The sequence below is a fragment of the Syngnathus acus genome, chromosome 8, assembly GCF_901709675.1.
Source record: "Syngnathus acus chromosome 8, fSynAcu1.2, whole genome shotgun sequence".
NCBI classification, from domain to species: Eukaryota; Metazoa; Chordata; class Actinopteri; order Syngnathiformes; family Syngnathidae; genus Syngnathus; species Syngnathus acus.
Window position 1 is genome coordinate 5020624 of NC_051093.1, and position 18276 is coordinate 5038899.

General features: G+C 43.1%; 1 protein-coding gene across 3 annotated transcripts; it reads right to left on the reverse strand.

Moving 5' to 3' along the window:
• Positions 1-17: 17 nt before the first annotated feature.
• On the reverse strand, positions 18-17784 carry gpr146 (G protein-coupled receptor 146). 3 transcript variants are annotated; one of them, XM_037256871.1, is made up of 5 exons: positions 17726-17784; positions 17436-17501; positions 16440-16574; positions 6557-6693; positions 18-2857 (listed from the first exon to the last, which is right to left on the reverse strand). In XM_037256871.1, the coding sequence occupies exon 5, from the start codon at positions 2832-2834 to the stop codon at positions 1833-1835; it is 1002 nt and encodes a 333-aa protein (XP_037112766.1). In that variant the 5' UTR covers positions 2835-2857; positions 6557-6693; positions 16440-16574; positions 17436-17501; positions 17726-17784; the 3' UTR covers positions 18-1832. The 3 variants fall into 3 exon arrangements, with proteins under 3 accessions (XP_037112766.1, XP_037112767.1, XP_037112765.1); XM_037256872.1 differs by lacking the exons at positions 17436-17501; positions 17726-17784 and having other exon boundaries at positions 16440-16693; XM_037256870.1 differs by lacking the exons at positions 16440-16574; positions 17436-17501; positions 17726-17784 and having other exon boundaries at positions 6557-6851.
• Between the last annotated feature and the right edge of the window lie 492 nt (positions 17785-18276).

Below are 18276 nucleotides of genomic sequence, written 5' to 3' on the forward strand. Positions count from 1 at the left end.
TGAGTTACACAAGGATGATTAGTTAGTTTATGATTTTATTCAGTCTTTGACTCAGATGAAAGTAGATTACTTAGAGAATCTAGATAAATCTCTGGGGAAAAACAACAACAAAATACTGAATGTGTTCAAAGAGCACCCAACAGTACAGTATATCGATCGCTCACAATATATACACAATCATTTTGCATCATAGTCACTCAAACGCAGAGGGGGGGAATAAAAGCACAAGTGGACTCGTTTGGACCCTCTGAGGTTTTGCCGTTGAACGTAAGAACATTGCATCTGACTAGAACTGAGAACTTTGAGGCTGTTGAAGCTGAAATAAACGGCTAGTCTGGATCCTAAATGCAGCCAGAATTCCAAATGATATACGTGTTGGCCAACAGATGGCGCTGTGGCTACATGGTGAGGAAAAACACCGTCTTCCACAATTCATCCAGACAGACAGCAGCTTGTAAAGGTTCCAAAATGGTGTTGACTTCTTCAATTAAACGTTACGTGTCATATCTCAGAATATGGCAGGTATTTCTGGGAGGTCAATTTAATAAATGCCCCACAAGTTGATGTGCAACGTGGCTACAGTATACAGCACTGTATGAAGAGCTACAATGAACTTTGAGCAGCTAATGATTAACTGATGAGTGTCAGAAAAGGCTCGTCACATCTCCTAAGAGAGTTTCTAAAATGGATGCGATGCCGGTAGAGCTAATAAAACCAAACTGTAACCTTACCCGAACTTCCCATAGTGAAGCGCTGCCGAAAGGCGAGATGTGCAGTTTTCTACATTTTAACAAAAGTTCAAAAGTACTAGTGGTGAGTACTCAAGTGCGCACTGTTTCCAAAAACATGATTAAAGACTACATTTGCAAACACAGCTTTGGTAGCAAGTGCTAGCTGAACAGAGCAAATGCTAAGGAGCTTACAACTGGAGCCAAATTCTTGGTCTGGATTTGATGATTTGCTTGGAAATGAGGTAAAGCGGTTATGTATGAACCCCGAACAACAAACGAGGGTGTAGGGTTCGGTATTTAGACGTGAAGGCATTTTTCAAAATCCAAGGTAACGATTCCTTCAAAACGCTGCCATTTGGAGGGCATTCGAGCAAAGTTTGGCATTGCACAAAATTAATTTGTAGTTTCAACTTAATGGCAGAATTTTGGCATCGAAGCGAGAGAGCCTCTGCAGGTGTTAACACATTTCGAGGCTTTACGAGAGTGTAGAGCAGCCTACACATGTTATACATCTTTTTCCGCAATGCCAACATTTATTTCCTGTACCCAAACTAAATGGCAGCGTTCTGGCACCACAACAATGGAATTCTGGCAGCAGAGTGAAAACGCAATCCAAGAAGAGACCTTCAAGTTGGAGTTAACTTAAAGGCTGAGCAGCTTGTCTTTTGTGATACGTCGTGCGTAAAGAACAGAGCTAGCTAATGTGTTCCTTGCACAATGACTTCATTTCAAGCTGCAACTCGGGAGGGGGAGACGTCATATTGAAGAAGAGCTTAATGAATGTACGGTGACATTCGCATGTTCATCACATTGCCAGGATGTCAGGCCGCTGCACTGCTGGGGGAGCTGAGAGCCGATATGCAGCCAAAGTGACTTAGTGGAGAGCTTCCCTTGGTCAAACACACACACACGCACGCACACACACACACACACAAAATGGCAGCACTTAGTGGTTTCTTGGATCCGTCGGCTCGCGTTCCGGAAGGTGACAGGAAATTCCACAGTTTGCTATGTCGCGCTTTAACGCAGTCCAAAACGGCGAGGGCGAGATACTGGCTCTGGAGGGACGTTAGATAAGTGCTGGGGGGGGGGGGGGGTGCTTCACGTGACCACTTGCTGCACTGTGGAGCGTTCATGTGGACAAGACTGGTCTCGGCAGTGCAACCTGGCTAGCAGCCGCCGCAGCTTGTTGGAGAAGTTTTTGTTCATCTGGCGGTACATGAGCGGCATGGCGAAGCTGCTGGAAAACGCCAGCAGCTTGGACACGCAGCGTAGGAAGTAGTAGGTGGGCAGGTAGCGTGACCCGCCCGCGTACCCGGGCGTGCCGGCCACAGTGTGCACCAGGAGCGTCACGTAATACGGAGTCCACAGCACAAACTGCACGCACACGGAAGCTAAAAGGAGCCGGTGGATGGATGGGTCCAAGCGGGCTGAGTCCTGGTCCAGCGGCGTGGACTCCTTCCGGATGCGCAGGATGAGCGCAAAGGCGTACAGGACGGCCACGGCGGGCACCACGTAGCCGATGAACATCATGATGGCGTCGGCCGCCTCCTTGTTCTGCATCTTGGAGCACTCCACCATCTTGGTGGAGATGTGGTTGCACACGTAAAAAAGCAGCGAGGAGAAGCTGGTGAGCACGGCGCCGCCCCAGATGAAGCCGCACACGTGCTTGGTGTTGTACACGCTGGACATGTAGGTGCGCGGCAGGGCCCGCTCGATGTAATAGTCCAAACTGAGCAGCGTGGTGGAATACATGATGACCAGCGAGGAGATGTTGAAGAGGATGAGCAGCGTGATGTACACTTCGTTGGTGTATTCCCACGCGTGCCAGCGGGTGAAGGTGGAGCTGAGCAGCTCCACGGGCGCCACCGCGTTGAGCACCAGGCCCGCGATGGCCATGTTGACAAAGTAGACGTCGGGCATGGTCATGGATACCTTGTTGGAGAGGTTGACGGCCACCAGCAGCACGTTGTAGCACAGGCCCAGCGGGAAGCACACCAGCAGGTAGACCAGCGATAACACGGACAGGATGAGTCCAAAGTCCTGGCACAGACGGAAGTCCACGCTGGTTTCCGTCTCATTGTAAACCACGCAGATCCACATCGCTGGACCCCGGAGGAGGTGGACTGCAATCACAATCAAGGAGAGGGAACATTCAGTCTTGAGGAACTCAAAGATCAACATGCGAAGCTAGCAGGCAGAAATCTCAACATCTCGGGGCGCACACCAGGCGGGCCACAGTAAATGAAGAAGGCCTTGTTCTGGTGGCGCCGCACAAAACGGAATTGTTTGACACCCCCGCGAGCTTCTTTCCCACCTCGCTGTCACGTGCAGGCCTGCTGCTTTCCGCATGGTTCCCAAGACAATGGCATTCATGGCCCAATTCACAATTCAACTTATTCTCTTGGTGCCACAACAATTATGAAGGGCACTGCAAGAGCATGTAAAAAAAAAAAAAAAAAAAAAAAAAAAAAAAAAGGGTTTTCTGAAATGTAATGATTGTACGGTACTCACGTTTGTGTGCCATTAGGGGCGTGGCCAAATAAGTAACAGGTTGTCAATCAAATTTGCTGACACCCATGTCACAACAATACAAGCTGTGTCGATAAAATCCTTTTTTTTTTAATCAGATTATTTGACGAATTACTAAATGGAGGCGTCGCTGTATTTAGTGTCTCGGCTTCAGACTGCGAGGAATCCTGCATTGACAACACGGGCTGATATATGCGAGGAATTTTTGGCAACTTAGCGAGAAGCGCTTTGAATCTTCCTCTTGACACATGGCGACGACTAGATTTATTAAGAGTGAAATATGAAGCAGGCCGCGGTGAAGAAGTCACTCTGAGCCGTCTGGGAGTTCAAGGCCGGGTCAAGGAAAATGACCGGGGGAGCGTCGGGGAATCGAGCCAAAGCTCTTGTTTATTTTCACTGGGCTTAATTTGGTCCTTTGCAACTTTGGCCTCTTTACAAAAACCCTGATGATGAGGAAAATCAACTCGGAAGCAAAACTTGCGCTAATCTACAACAAAGTGCAGGAAATCTGCTTGGTTTTGCAAGGTCGCATTTCCAGTAAGGACGGGAAGCATTCCTCTTCCTTGACTTACGTAAGAGCCACTACTAAGGGTCTGTTTTGGCCTAGGGGAGGCGGAGACGTCAGTTCGTCTCTGCGCTACTCCAACGGGCTATAATGAGGCTGTGGCTGAGACTGGGAGTCAAAGCGGTTGGACTGGAAACAGGGTCAGCAGGAAGAGCGTCTCCGGTTACTCTCGACAAAAGTCGGTTTTCACCCGCAGCGGAGCTGCTCGGCCCGCGGCATTTACAAGCGCTTTACTTGAGTGAAAAGCTCGCACGGCAATTAGCTTGCTAATCGTCGTCTCCTTAAACGCAAACTGCATTGCGGAATGTATCGTAAAGTTGATTAGGACGCAGGGGTATGGTGTTGATTTTATTTACGCAATTCGATATGGGGCAGCAGGCTCCCTTTAACAAATTAAGACCACATAGGGGAAATCGGCTATAGAATTACCACAAATGAAATTGACAAAAAGAACAATTGAGAGGAAGCAAAAAAATGATGCTTTAACGTGCGCTGATGCATGCAAATGTGAAAATGGTTTCCACATCCTCATTGATATTAGAAGATAGTTGGCTCATCCCTGTTGTCTCATTTTAAGGTTTCTAATTAGTATCGCATCTATGCGAATTTTCATAAGGCTCTCGACGGTGGTTTCGCAATAATCTAGCAGGTTTTTGTGGTTTGTTTTTTTAACTTGGTGTGAGAAATAAGCAGATTAAAGCATGCATAATTATATTGCCTCATATTTGGAAAATTATTTGCCACATGCCAAACAGCATGTCTTTTATTTACTGACCTGATCTGCTTAGAAAACAAACGTCCCAGTTAAACCTGTTCAATATCAACAACTGCATATTTGTCGCGCCTGTGGTCAGCATCGAGTTCGACAAACTTGTGGTGGCTTTGGCAAGAAACGCAACAATGGCCAATTAGGGAACAAACACAAATAGCGGAACGAGCGGTTAGCTTGAAAGCGTGATGTGTCTCGCAAATCGAAATTGACAATGAGAAGTTGACAACCGTAATTGCAGCTCCCACGTAAGATAAACACTAGCTAGCTTAGCTTTGTCTCTTTCATCTTAAATCACTTATTGTGCTTTCCTCTGTCATCAGAAACTGCAAAAGTTTTGCACTTGCTTCTCAAGCCTCGGCAATAACAACACAAGGAAGACATCTTGCGTTGGTTGTCCTCGCACGTAACTGCAGTCTGAACTTCCTGTGCGTCAGGAGTGACGGGATGAAATATTTCCCAGATGGCGAGGACCCCACCAAACACGATGTCGTAAGAGTGACCCCCATGTGCTCCGCGTGTTATAATGCGTGTGACACGCCGTGCTCCACGCCCTTCGTTTTACAGTCTTGCGTCCTTACCGGAATTTGCAGAGCCTTCTGAGAAATGACTGGATTATGTCACATGATTGCATATTTTAAAAAAAAAAAGACACACACACACACACAAACAAATGTTGCAGACATCCCTTCTTGGTGTGTAATCGACAGCAAAAGAACTGCACTGCAACCACCAAGATATTTCTTAAAGAATTTAGAAAAAAAATCCCCAAGTTATGTTTTTAGAGTCCCCAAAGCTTATCAGACATGGTGGTAGAATCATAAACCATCCGATCCAAGGCTGGTTAAAATGAGTCACTTCTACCACCATGACTTTTGTGATAAGATCTCCCGTTGGCCATTTTGTCAGTTCCGTCATACGTAACTTGAAGATAACGAACGACAGGCACGTTTTTTTTTTTGAGTTGTGACTTCTCTCCAGCCGTTCACCGGAGTTCAACAGTTCGGCACAAAGCAGGCTTAGGTGCACCTAAGCCACAACGCCTCACGTCGCCTTTTGGTCACGTGGATGAAGTCGAGGACGATACCGGGCGGCCAGGCTGGCAGGTGGCCTCAAATCTCAGGCGCCGTTTTAATTTGCTGAGCGAGATGATGACAGCACAAGTATTTGATCAAACTGTAGCTTTCACTTTTCAGTCATCTGTTTACCATTACTACTTTTCTGCTGCTGTTAAATTGACTTTTTTTGTTGTAGTAGTAGTTACTGGATTGAAAAGACTGGATTAGACTTTTTTGTGGAATACTTAATGTGGCCAAGACACACCCAGCGCCAGGCTACCCAACATAAAATGAGTTTGAGACCACTGCGTTACAGGGGCGAAGAGGGGGGGAAACCTAACGTAATAAATACGCTCACGGGCCACAAAATTAGGTACACCTGCACAGTCTATTCTCTCTATGCAAAGACATCTACATGTTTTCCTTCTTATTGTGGAGTAGTGAGAGCTGTTTTCTAATACTTTGAACCTTTTCGTCAGGTTTTGGCAGCTCAAGACTCAACCGGAACCATTAAACGACACTTTCCCTGGTATCAACATATAGTTTAATGACCTCTGCAAGGATTTGACGTCCGATTTTGGGTCCAGAGTGTATGATAAAAAAATGTCCTTACAAATAATGTAAACTTAAAATTGTCATATTGTATGTTATAACGGAAATAAACAGTACGATAATCGCTCCATCGCACTTGATGCCACAGAACAAATTGTGACCAGCTGTCACCGTTTAGTCAGCATTTTCCACCATTGTTTACTACTACTATTACTACTACTACACGCGTGTAAAAAATTAACGAAACGAAACTAAAAGAAAACCGACTTTTTTTTGGTGTGGGAACCTTGGAGGGAAAAACATCAGAAAGTGGAAAAGGGGGTAAAAAGTCTGGGGGGGGGGGACTCACCAGAGACGTTTGAGACTTGCTCGGAGTAATCTACGGAGGCATCGGGTCAGGATGTAGCATTTCGACAGGCATTTCTCAATCGCTGCATTTGGAGAAGAAACGTCCCGAAAAGCACTCCTGGTCGGCGTTCCTTAATCCTTTACAGAAGCAAACAAAAAAATATATCGTTTTACTCCATTCGTGGCAGCAACTTTTGCGACGAAGCTTGTTCTGAAAAGAGTGGGCCGTCCACTGGAGACGCTTACGAGCGTTACAATGTGTACACACGTGACCCTCCCCCACAGCCCACCAGCCTCCCCCTGCCCCCCCCGCTTCATCTCCGGTCGCGAGCCCCGGAGGACGTTCTCGGCTCTGATTGGGTAGTTGCTTAGGGGGCGGGGCGTTAAGAAAGGGACTGTGTTGCGCAAACGCACATTGGATTCAGGCAAATTACTTTTTTTTTTTTCATTTATTTTTCACGGAAGACGTTTATTGGAGATGTATGCCCGTTTAAAAAAATAATTAATTAAAAACTCATTAGTTCCTGCACCCCAAAACACCATTTTATGAGTGTTTTTTTTTTTTTTTTATATAAAAACAAATATGACTGTATTGCACAAAACAAAAGAGATTGTAAATAAATCAACAGGGTTTCCAAAAGTTTAATTACTGTACTTTGGGATAAGCCGCCTGAGCCATGGCTGATAACCTGTTGACCGGCGCCACACTTAAGAAACACAGCGCTGGCATCCGTTCAACTCATAAAATGTCTCATTCGAACAAAACAACAATCTCAAACAAATGCGCGCCTGCGCCAACATCGTAGTCATAGTTACAAAATTATAAAATAACATTTCTCATTATTTCAGCAAGATTCAAATAAGTGACCTCTTCACTCATTTGTACTATTGAGGTTAAACAGCCGCACTAAATGAGCATGAGAGAACGCTGCAACAAATATTCCAGCCAATCTTACCTAAACATTCAAATCTGCTAGATTATTTTCATGATCCCTCGATTGTAACAACAAACTTGTCAGCATTTGTATTCTATTTAATTAAAAGACGGAGGATGCTAAATCTTTAATTCACTAATCTTCTTATCCGGAGGACTAATGGAAATGTATTATGCATAGGCTTGGGTTTTAGAGCAAGCTCGCGTGACACAAGAAAGCCAAGTGTTTATCTCATTGAACTGTGATTAAACATAGACGGCACCGTATTGTGATTAGTGTGACTACAAACCAAATCTTTACAACACTGTGTCATCAGTTTGTGTATTGAGAGTAGACAGTATGACATACTCAACAGGCCTACAATAGCGCTAATTATAATAATAAAATACTCTTACAATGAAAATCTTGATCAGGGTCCAAAATTCAATCCCCAGACTTAAACCCTATTGAGAAATCATTTGATCTGCCGAAGGGGAGCGGCCTCATTGTCCCAATACCTTTGACGGGGAGTGGATGTGTTCATTTTCTGCATCTGGGGAGGAGTTTGGTTGTTAATGTTAATGTGGAATGTCTTAAGGGTAACAATCCATGTGATCCGCAAGCAAGCGCTAAAATCTCTCCCTATTCTCGGACGGCTTAAGAGCACAGCGAGGCGTTCGTCTGCACACGCCGCCTGTTTATAAATTGAAATCTTTGCTTCGTCCGTCCCAGATGCACGTCAAGGTGTTTGCGTAATGACTTTGGCACCAGATGGTCACAGACACGAGTTCTAAGGACTACACTGACTTGTTTGTGGCTACAATGCACTTGTCACATTAGCACCTCGGAGATAATTCCAGCAGAAAGTCCCAGAATGTTGCCAGCAACCGAAGGACGCACATTTTTTGGGACTTTTGATGTCTTGTCTTATTTTAACTTCAAGCACTCAAGCGACAAGCAAATATTGTTGGGATGAATAAAGTCAATTTTGGTTTTGTTATGCAATAAGTTGCCAGATATCACATGAGCTAAGCACATGAACAAAAATAAGTTTAATATACAGTACTGTTTTTTTCCCTTTTGGTTGGTTCCAGGAACTTAAAGGTTAAAACATTTATTTGTGGTCAGCATATGCACTGCTGATTGTGTGTTCAAAGTTCATGACAGATTGTATAGAAAAAGCACCCAACAGGCCCTACACATTTTAAGATTAATATTCCAAAATCTTATGTCTGATATTTTGGAAAGAGTTTTAATGATGAATTTTAATATTCTGCTTCCATCTGTCTCATTTCCACCATCGGGCCTGGAAAGATCCCTCAACTTTTATGCTTCCGCAGAGAGATGCTAAAAATAGTAGCGATAAATCTTTGTTGGGACCAACAACCTTTGTCCCTGTTTACACTCAAATAAGCAGTAAGAGATTGCATGAAAATTTGGAAATCAAAGTAATGAAGAGGAATAAGATGTTAAAATTGACCATGTGGGTTGTCTCCATTTGATATCACAAAGGTTTTGCAATGTGGTATCCCTCAAGGGTCTGTTATCTGCCCCATGGGGTTTTCTTTGCTTCATGTTTAATTTCAAAAGTCTCAATAGAAATATATTTTTAAATATATATCTTCTGATACAGTAGATTTTAATATTATCCTAAGCAACAAAAAAATTCACCAATGTATGAATTATTTTTGGGCTATCCAGAATATGGACAACATGTGGTTTTGGCTATACAGAGAGGCCCGCATTGTTAAACAGAATTCCTGGAATAAGTGAAGGATCAGCTGGTGGTGGGCGGGTTCAAAGAGGAGGTGCCAAGCTTGCCGGGATGTACCGTAGATGCCAAAAACATACACGAAGCGACATTATCTTCGATTTTTAGTCGACAGTGAAAGTATCCTTATACAAAGTAAAAGATCCAGTCGTGGTCAGCTGTCTTCTTTGGTCAAAGTAGTCTGGGTCGCTTGTCAAATCCTCTTGTACATAAACCACTTATGGGGTTACGTTGGAAAAGTACTGTATGGTATTTTCAGTAAAGTCGCGGTCACACTTTGCGGCCCTGAGGAATGCCGAGTGTGTAAACAACAGCAGAAGCCGTACGACGAGCAATTATTGTAACCATCTAGAGGCTTCTTGCAAAATAGTAAATTCTTTCCATGCTGGAGAGTCACAAGTCTTTTTTTTTCTTCTCCTGATTTACCCAAATATTTTCAATGGGATTTAGGTCAGGATGCATTTTTTCCATTTGTATGTGCTGCTCCTGCTTTGAGTCATGGCCGCTGGTCTTTAGAGCCAAAAACATTGTCCCGCCGAAATGTTGTTTGCTAACTCTGGCTAACATTATTTTGCCTCCTGTGATTTCCGCATCCCTTTGATGCGAGAAAAAGGCCTCCAGCAGCACAAAAGAAGCTTCACAGCATGTCATCACCTTCATGTGTTACTTCTCAAAGGCTGTTTGTTCTTCCTAGCCTCCTACTCCTACTAAAAGGTCACTTATGGATGTTTGTGTCCTCATCGGGTGGTAGTTTCTCAATCAAATCTGATAGACCCACGAAAAAAGTTTTGGCGCTTGCACGGGTGCCGACGAGCAGATCTAAGAGGGATTAGCGAGCTGTTGTGGTGGATGGGCTCCAAACAGCGGGAGGCTGTCCATACACAGCTGTGCGCTTGGGGCCTTTCAGAACGCTCCGGCCTTTCTGGACCCCTGCTCCGTCTTTGGCTCGGACCCCTCGGTCATTTTCCCCCTCCCACTGACCTCAAAGTTCATAAAGCTCGCCGGCTGCAGACAGCAGGAAGGTTTTTTTCTGTCGCTTGCGGGAAACAACATTGCATATATAACAATTTTTTTTCTTGACAGAATTTTTTTTTACTTGGCGTCTAGCAACGATTTTGACGGGTCTGACGGGAAAGTACACGAATTCGTGCCGTGGTCGGTGAGCGTACATATATACATGCCGCGACACCATCAGACCTGTCTGGTCTTGTTTTTTTTTTTTTTTTGCACCTATGTAGTTTTTCATTCCTTACCAACTTGATGGATCAAATGAGTCTTGCAGTTAGTGAAAGGGTTCAAATACACGCTGGTATATCCTATCGGACCTGTCTAGTCTTGTTTTTTTTTCGAAAGTAAGCTTTTATTCAATGAGTTTAATAGATATCATATTGCTAAATAGAAAAAAATGGCATTAAAAATGGACTGCGGAAAATTACACGAGAGATTTTCCCAACCTATTCCATATATTTTTTATGCAACTCGTTTTGTCAAATTGTACTTAGTCAAACTTTCTTAGCATGTGACGCATTGTTTTTTTCTTTTTTTGCAGGGAAACAACCCCCATAGGACTAGTTGGGTAATGTCTCAAGGTTTTATTCATAAAACAGCCTGGCACTAGCTAAATACCATCACGAGATTTATGTGAGTTGGAAAGCGGCTTCGCCCATCATGCGTCAACATCGGTGGCCTAAGATGTGGAAGGGCTGACATTCGGGCTGCGTCGTCAGACCCATCAAGTATTTTTTAGATTTGGCCTATTAATTCCGACAGTAAATTTGACAGTTGGGAGAAAAGTGCCTGGTTGTCCCACACCTGCAGCACACACATTGGCCAGTTTGATGTTGCGGTGAGGTCGCCCTCTAAAAAAAGTGCTTGGCTGTCAGCATGTTGTGCTCGAGCGAATCCGCAGCAGCCTCTGTGTGTTTGTGTCTGTACAGCTCTGTTTATATGCCTTGCTTTTGTATTGCAGCCTTCATATAAATGCTCTATCCGCTAAAACAAAAACAGGAAAAAAAAAAAGGAGCTTGTTTAGTCTGGAAACGGCGGTGATCCGTAAAGGAGAGAGCTGCCAACAAAGCACCTTCGGTCAGCTGATGTTTTCCAGCTCCAGCATATTATTACTTTTTTTTTTTTAAGTAAGCTCACGCGCCCTTTCAAGGACGGCCGGGTAGAGAACAAGCTCATTACTTTTTCATGACATCCACCGTCTTTAATCAACGTCAGAGACTTGCTTTCCTCGGAAACTCACTCTTCCCCTCTAACTCAACTCGGAGCTTTCGCTCTCGTTAAAAGTCTTCTTGCTTGCGCTGTGTCGAATTAGCTGTACTTCTACTGAACTTCCTCGACGTCTTTGAGTAAAATAAATAAATAAATAAATGCCAACCGTCAAAACACAATAAATGTGGCGGAGTAATACTTTTAAAGCAATGGATATTTGAATACAAATAGTGCAGCAACACATAATAAACATACATTATAGAGCAATACTCACAGGCATACATTCTTTATCCTCTGCAAAGAACGACGACTTTTGTAGCATAATGACCACTTAATTAGTAAAACCGGTGACAGACTATTGATTATTTTTACTGAATATTATAATCATGGACTAAAAAAATAAAGTACTATTTTCCTTATTATATATTATACTGTTTTGGAGAAGGCTGAAATGGATTAGTGTCATTTCCATTCCTTTCAATGGGGGAAGCTGATTTTAGGGTTAGAAGCCTGATCACAGAAAAAAAATTATTTGCATCTCAAGGCACCCCAGTATTATATTATCTAATTTTATTTAGGTTTTAACAGATTTGTTGAATTAATTAACATGTAGCTACACAAAAGGTTGATTAATAGCAAATAAGTACACAATGTAGGTTTCAAAACGTCGATGTATCCAGGGAAAATTGGGCATTTCCCAGACAGCTATTGATCGGCATGACATTGTGCAATTGTCCCAAATGTTGTGACTGATGGCTCCACGTCCTCAATAGAAAGGAAGTACGAGGAAGCCTTTGAACAAGGGAACAAAGAGCTCCTGGACTCCCGACCCGTTGATGTGTGCGTCCGAATTCTGTGTGTGCTGGGAAAGGCTGGAGGCCTCCGCAGTGTGGAGAATTCAATTGGGGAACCTGTGCTTGTTCAAGGGAGCAGAAGACAGCAGGGGGGGAAATGTTAACCATCTTTATGGGCAATAAACAGGACATGCATCTTCCGCTCGATGGATGCTGATGACCTCTGGGCGTCATTGAGTTAACAACGAGGAATCTGGTCTTCTTCAAGTGACATCGCGGAAAAAAAAAAAATCCCTTAGAGGTTCGGAAGATGAAAAAGCGCAGAACAATCCTCCAGTGTCATGTCTTCATCTTGTTATTCCTTCCAGGAAACAGAGTGGCTCTGCCTTGTCTCATTCCGGTAAAAGCTCCTGACGCAAATGTGAACTCTCATACAGGAATATCTCAAAGGCCTTGAGATGAGGTAGAGAATGTACAACTTGAAAGTCACATTAGGGAAGGTCCCAAAACTCCCCTGCTATAATCAACAAAAAGCCAGCAAAAAGACAAATTTGAGCTACACTTGGATGTTCTTTTTTTTTTATAACAATGCAGAAAGCCCTTGCGGTTATTAACTAATAAATAGCAACCCACTCACCGACCAGTCTGTGTGCTTCTGCTCGACCTCTATTTGCCAGAAAGCTTAACATCAGATAACAGCACATCTGATAAGGCTTATTTACTTCATACTCTGAAAAGCCTTTACGGTAAACAAACAAAAAGATTTAGTTGCTGCTTAAAAAAGTTTTGGCTCTACAAAACTTGTGCCGTAAAAGTGAACATTTATAATCCTAGCTCTGTTTTATAACGTTTCATGGTAAGGGGGAATTTTAAAATGACAGCTGGTTAGCTTAGCACAGATGTACGCTGTAAAAAAAAAGATGTAACGCCTTCACACTGCTTTTGCTCAAAGACATAACTGTAGTCAACCTTTAAAATTGTATAATTTCCCCTCCACATGGATCATTTATCAATGTCACTTTAGACTGGGCCAAATCGTTTTTGCCATTCTCCTTCACGCAAAGTGAGTTAGCTGCTATTAGCTTGGCCAAAATCTCACGGAAAAAGACGTTTTTCAACGTGGTGTAAAATGAAACTAATTCACGGATAATATGGAACAAATGACATATTTTTAATGTTGACAATATCTTACTCAAATCAAACTTGGACCAAAAAAGTATTTAGTTTCGCTCCATATGCCGCCCACATGTAGTGTGATCAAAACTTTGCTTTTGTTTGTTGTGGCGCGCGGCCCATGTTGTCGACGTGCCACCAGATCTGGCTAAGAACCGCACTTTCTCTGAGATTTATCTTTCCACACCCTTGCGGTGCACCCACCGCTCACCAGCGAGGCAAAATCCAGATGCCAAACCACAGAACAGGACCACATGTTTCACATATCGTACGAGGTAAACGAATCCCGTTTTTGTACAAACGTACCTAAAATGCATTAACATGTTTCGTTGAGGCAGACAACCAATGGCGAGAACACAAGTGAAAGCAGGCGTCTGATTGGCCAAGGGACAGGATATGCAGTTTCAAAATGTCCGATAAAAAAAATGAAGCTAAAAGCAGTGACACAGGTTGGGTTGCTGCACAAACAAAAAACGTTGTGCACTTTTCAGAGTGGTCGAGTCAGCATGCACTCAGACGTGTGCCTCCCACTCCGGCTCCAGCCTTTCAGCCGCCCCCTTTGTGGGCCCCTTTTTACCCTGTGTCTCCTGCTTTCCATTGTTCTTGTGCGCTCTTATCAGCTGCGCAGGCTCCAGCCTTCCTCACCACAAACATCTTTCTGCCTCGCTCCCTGGAAATAAAAGCTTCAACACCATGCTTAGCGAAGGAGTTTATTTTCCCACCCATTTCGTGGAAAATTAGCACATTTATGAAAGCGTGTGTTGTGTATTTTAGGAACCTCAAATAGGTGTTGTGTCACCCTGGCCACCCCAAAAATAAAACTATAGCTACGCCCATGGTGTATCATAAAAAGAAGACACAAAAGTTGTTACAATCTTGTAAACGTTTGAGTCAAGGTATACCTCAACATGATTTCAACAAATGATGTCAAAAACCACCTCCCATGACCAAAGCTGAGTTGGAAAAGCAGGCTTTAGCATTTTTGTCCAAGAAAGACTGAATAAATGAAAACGGGCTTCGCTTGGCCTTGGGGGATCAGATAAGCGTTGAATCCAGGGAGCGCGTAAGAGCTCCTTTCGAGGACTTTTGTTTTCTCACCATATTGTTGGCCTTTCGTCACGAGCGATGCTTTTTATTATCCCCTTGTGGCCATATTAACCACACAGAGTGATGATGATGGGATCGGAGCCTATGGCTACAATATTTCCCATCGGATGTATATCACAAATGCAACAGACCACCCGTGCGACATAGGAGGCACAACTGTGTTTACTTTTGCGTAATCTCACGTTTTGATGTTGAGAGATTTGGCAGAGTGAGGCTCTGTAATAAAAGCAGGATGATTATCTCCACCGGGGCACGCAGAAAGAAAAGCTATCATTATATCAATGCAAGCTCCCCCAGGGCCATATCTGCAAACCTGCTCAAAGCAACTATGTGGTGCAATTAAAAGGAACACAGAGTGCTTCATCCCAAAGTGTTGATTAGCAATAAGCTTTTAAATGCGAATGTGAATCCTCGTTAAAAAAAAAAAAAAGATGCATTTTAGAGCAGCCAAACACAAATACAATAATTTCTCGCCAAGAACTATTTATAACAAAATGTATTGCTAATCAATCTTATGGCTGGTGGTTGTTTTATTACTTTAGCTAATGCTAAATGCTATCAATGTGCTCATCATTATTCAATCTTTTTAGTCCATTCCAGCCGTACCAAAATATTTTTTTTAATCAATTTTCAATAAGAAAGAATACACTGACTAAATCTTCCATCGATTTCAATGCGACGGCGGCCACTGCTTCAACCATTATATTTCAGTAAGTCCCAAAGAGAAATCCCTGTAAATCGCAATCCAGATGACTCAGTCTAAGCGGAATCTCAACGTGCGTCATTCAATATTTGTCAGGTTTCGCCCCATGCGATCATCTGTACGAGCGCCACGCGTTGTTGTCGCCGGAGGCCCCCGTTGGGCGGACGCGGAACTGCCGGTCCGGTCGGCGCTGCCAAATAGCAAGCAGGCATCTGGATTTAGTTTCACTCTGCTGGGGCCCGGCCTTCGGCAGATGGTGTTAGCCAAACAAGCGATATAGCGCTGATTGGAAGCAGAGGGGCGGGGAATCTCACACTTGCACAAAGACTGACTTTATCATTTCGTAAGTGAGGCTACCTTTTTCAATTTCAAGTAAAATTAGGACTTTGTCTGCATTAGCAACTTTTTTTTAGAATTTCTTAATTGACTTTTTTCCTTTTCTAAAAATGACTTTTTTTCTTGTAAAATAAATGTTTTTGCAACATTAGCTTTATCAGATTAATAACATTTGAACTTTTCTTGTGAAATTACTTTTTTTCCTTTCGTTCGTGCAACTTTTGTTTTACTCATATTATGTCTTCTTTATAGTCATTGACAGGGGAGTTTTTTTTTGTTTATTTTACGACTGAGTGACGATTGATCGGCATCTGTTTGTGTCTAGAGCAAAACAAGGGAGAAGCCATTTCACTTTGGAGTGTGTTCAAATCCTCAAGGGAAAAGAGTGCAATTTGTTCCCTTCCGTTATACTGGGAGAGCCAATACTGAACATGCAGGCAAGTGGCCCATATGAAGAAAGGAGAAAAGAAAAAAAGAGGAAAATTCTCACATTGTTGTTCTCATGCCTCGTAGTCTCCCTCCCAAGTCACAAAAGTCAAAAGGACCCCCCAGACCCCCAATACAGTAAGTGCGTACCACCCAGGCTGGGACTTTCTGCAAATGTGTTCTCTCACATTCATTAAGCGCACATGAAAAGAAAGCACATTATGTTCTGTACAATGCACAACTTAACTGTCTAGTAAGTTAATACACGGAATCAAAGGTGGGGGGCACGTACGAGACCCTCCGTGTGAAGTTTCTGGAAAGGGTCCAAGTCTGAGTTCAGCATGGGATAAAGAATCGACGCTTTTGTTTTGTCCAGTCTGTGGTGTTTCTTATTCAGTGTTCGCAGTTAGTTAAAGTTTCTAAAGTGTGAACCTTGCACTGACCTTAAAACGAACCTCGCCACCGCATATCCCTCCGGCGTCCATGGCTACAGGTGTCTTTGTTTCACTTCAAAGAAGGGCGCCATCCAGGACCACTCGGTAGCCCCGCCAGCCGACGACCACTTGACCCTCCAAGGTCTGAGATGGGAAAAAGACTTTTGTGGATTACTCGGGTCGCAATCATCCAAGGGGATCCATCAATTAGCAACAAAGAAAGAAGATGGCAATGATGGTGGTCTTTTTGTTTGCGCACCGCTGCGACTTTGAAGGATTTTTGGCTAGGCCATTGATTACCTAAGGAAAAGGGCAACGGTGACACAGAATAAACAACATGGCCTGGTCAAAATGTCAAAGCCCTCGCGACTGTCTGCTGGTATGCCAAATGAAAATGTTATCAAATACATTTTATTTTTTAAAGTCATTAACAATTAATCAACAGCATGGAGAAGAGACAGAACGTCACTGCTAATTTTTGTTAGCCCATCTATGACGTTTCACTGTATATGTTAGCATGAAGCTAGTCTCGAACTAGACCCCCCCAATGTTCCGCATTGCTGAGTTTATCCCAGTGTGGCGTGATGACAGCACACATTCCTGTCTTTTTGATCTTTCATGAAAAGCCATTTTCAGGTTTTAAGCCGTCAGATCAACATCTCGCTTGACGAAACACACTGTACCTTTTAGCCAATTAGTTTTAGAATGTTCAAGGATCAAACGAAAAGTACGTTTATCTGGTATAAATTCCAAGCCTAAGGGTGGTTTGAATTTCTACTTGAATTCCCATGTTTGTTTGTATAAATACAACAAATCTAGAATATTTTGGACCAGATATCCAGAAAATAGCAATGCTACGCTAGCACGGTTAATGAGATAATGATAGCCACGGCTACATTTCCTAGCATAACTTTTCGTAATGGCGTCACTTTGAATATTTATGTTTTAGGGGCAGAGTCAAACGTCAAAAAGAGCTATTTTTTATTTTCTAGAAAATTAACTTACCTGTGGAGCAGAAATGTTGCTAATCACGCAGCGCCTCAGGATCCTAGCTTGTTTGCTGGGCCCAAGCTGTAACAGAAATAGTGTTTTTTAAACTGCAAACTTGTTAAGTGCAGTATTTTGTCACGTCCCACCACAGTATTAAAGGTCAAGACTAGTCAATGAGCTATGTGTGCATTTCCAACACAACTGATTGTTTGTCTAAGACCTTGATAGTCATTCTTTCTAATCAAGTAAAACAAACGGGAGGCTGTTTATATTCTAAGGACATTCAGTGCAATGGCTAAACAAACTTGCAGCCCTCTTGTTAGGCCGTACAGCGAGTACTGTGCAGTGCAGCCCTCACTGTACTGATAGCAATGCGTCCTCGGTTCGAGACGCGACGGCGGACCTAGCTGAGGCTGGCGGGCGGCCAAGTGAAGGCCGTCCCAGTTAGCATTCCTCTGATGCACACTGTCCAATTTTGTCCGCTTACTCGGACACACAGAAAACACAAAAGAGCTGCTGTGTCGGGGCTCCCTTCAGGGCCCCAGGGGCCTCGTTGCAGGTGTTTACGTCGGTGGGTCACAATATTAGGTACACTTGCACAGACTAGAAAAGCATGAACAAGGTGATTGACATGAGTGGAAGATTTTTCTTTTTTTTTTTTACTTTAGTTTTTCATTTTAAAGATTCTTATGGTAGCTGTATCCAAATAAACTATCACACAAAATCATAAAAATTCAAATTAATTTGTAAAATTGAGGCATTTGACTTGGAGTTTTACTTGAAGTTTTAATATCTTTGTTTTAAAAAAATAAATTTAAAAAAATTGAAGATAACTTCTAATTTAATGTTTCTATGC

Excerpts from the sequence above, each read along its gene's own strand:
- gpr146 (XM_037256871.1), bottom strand. The coding sequence starts at position 2,834 with ATGTGGATCTGCGTGGTTTACAATGAGACGGAAACCAGCGTGGACTTC.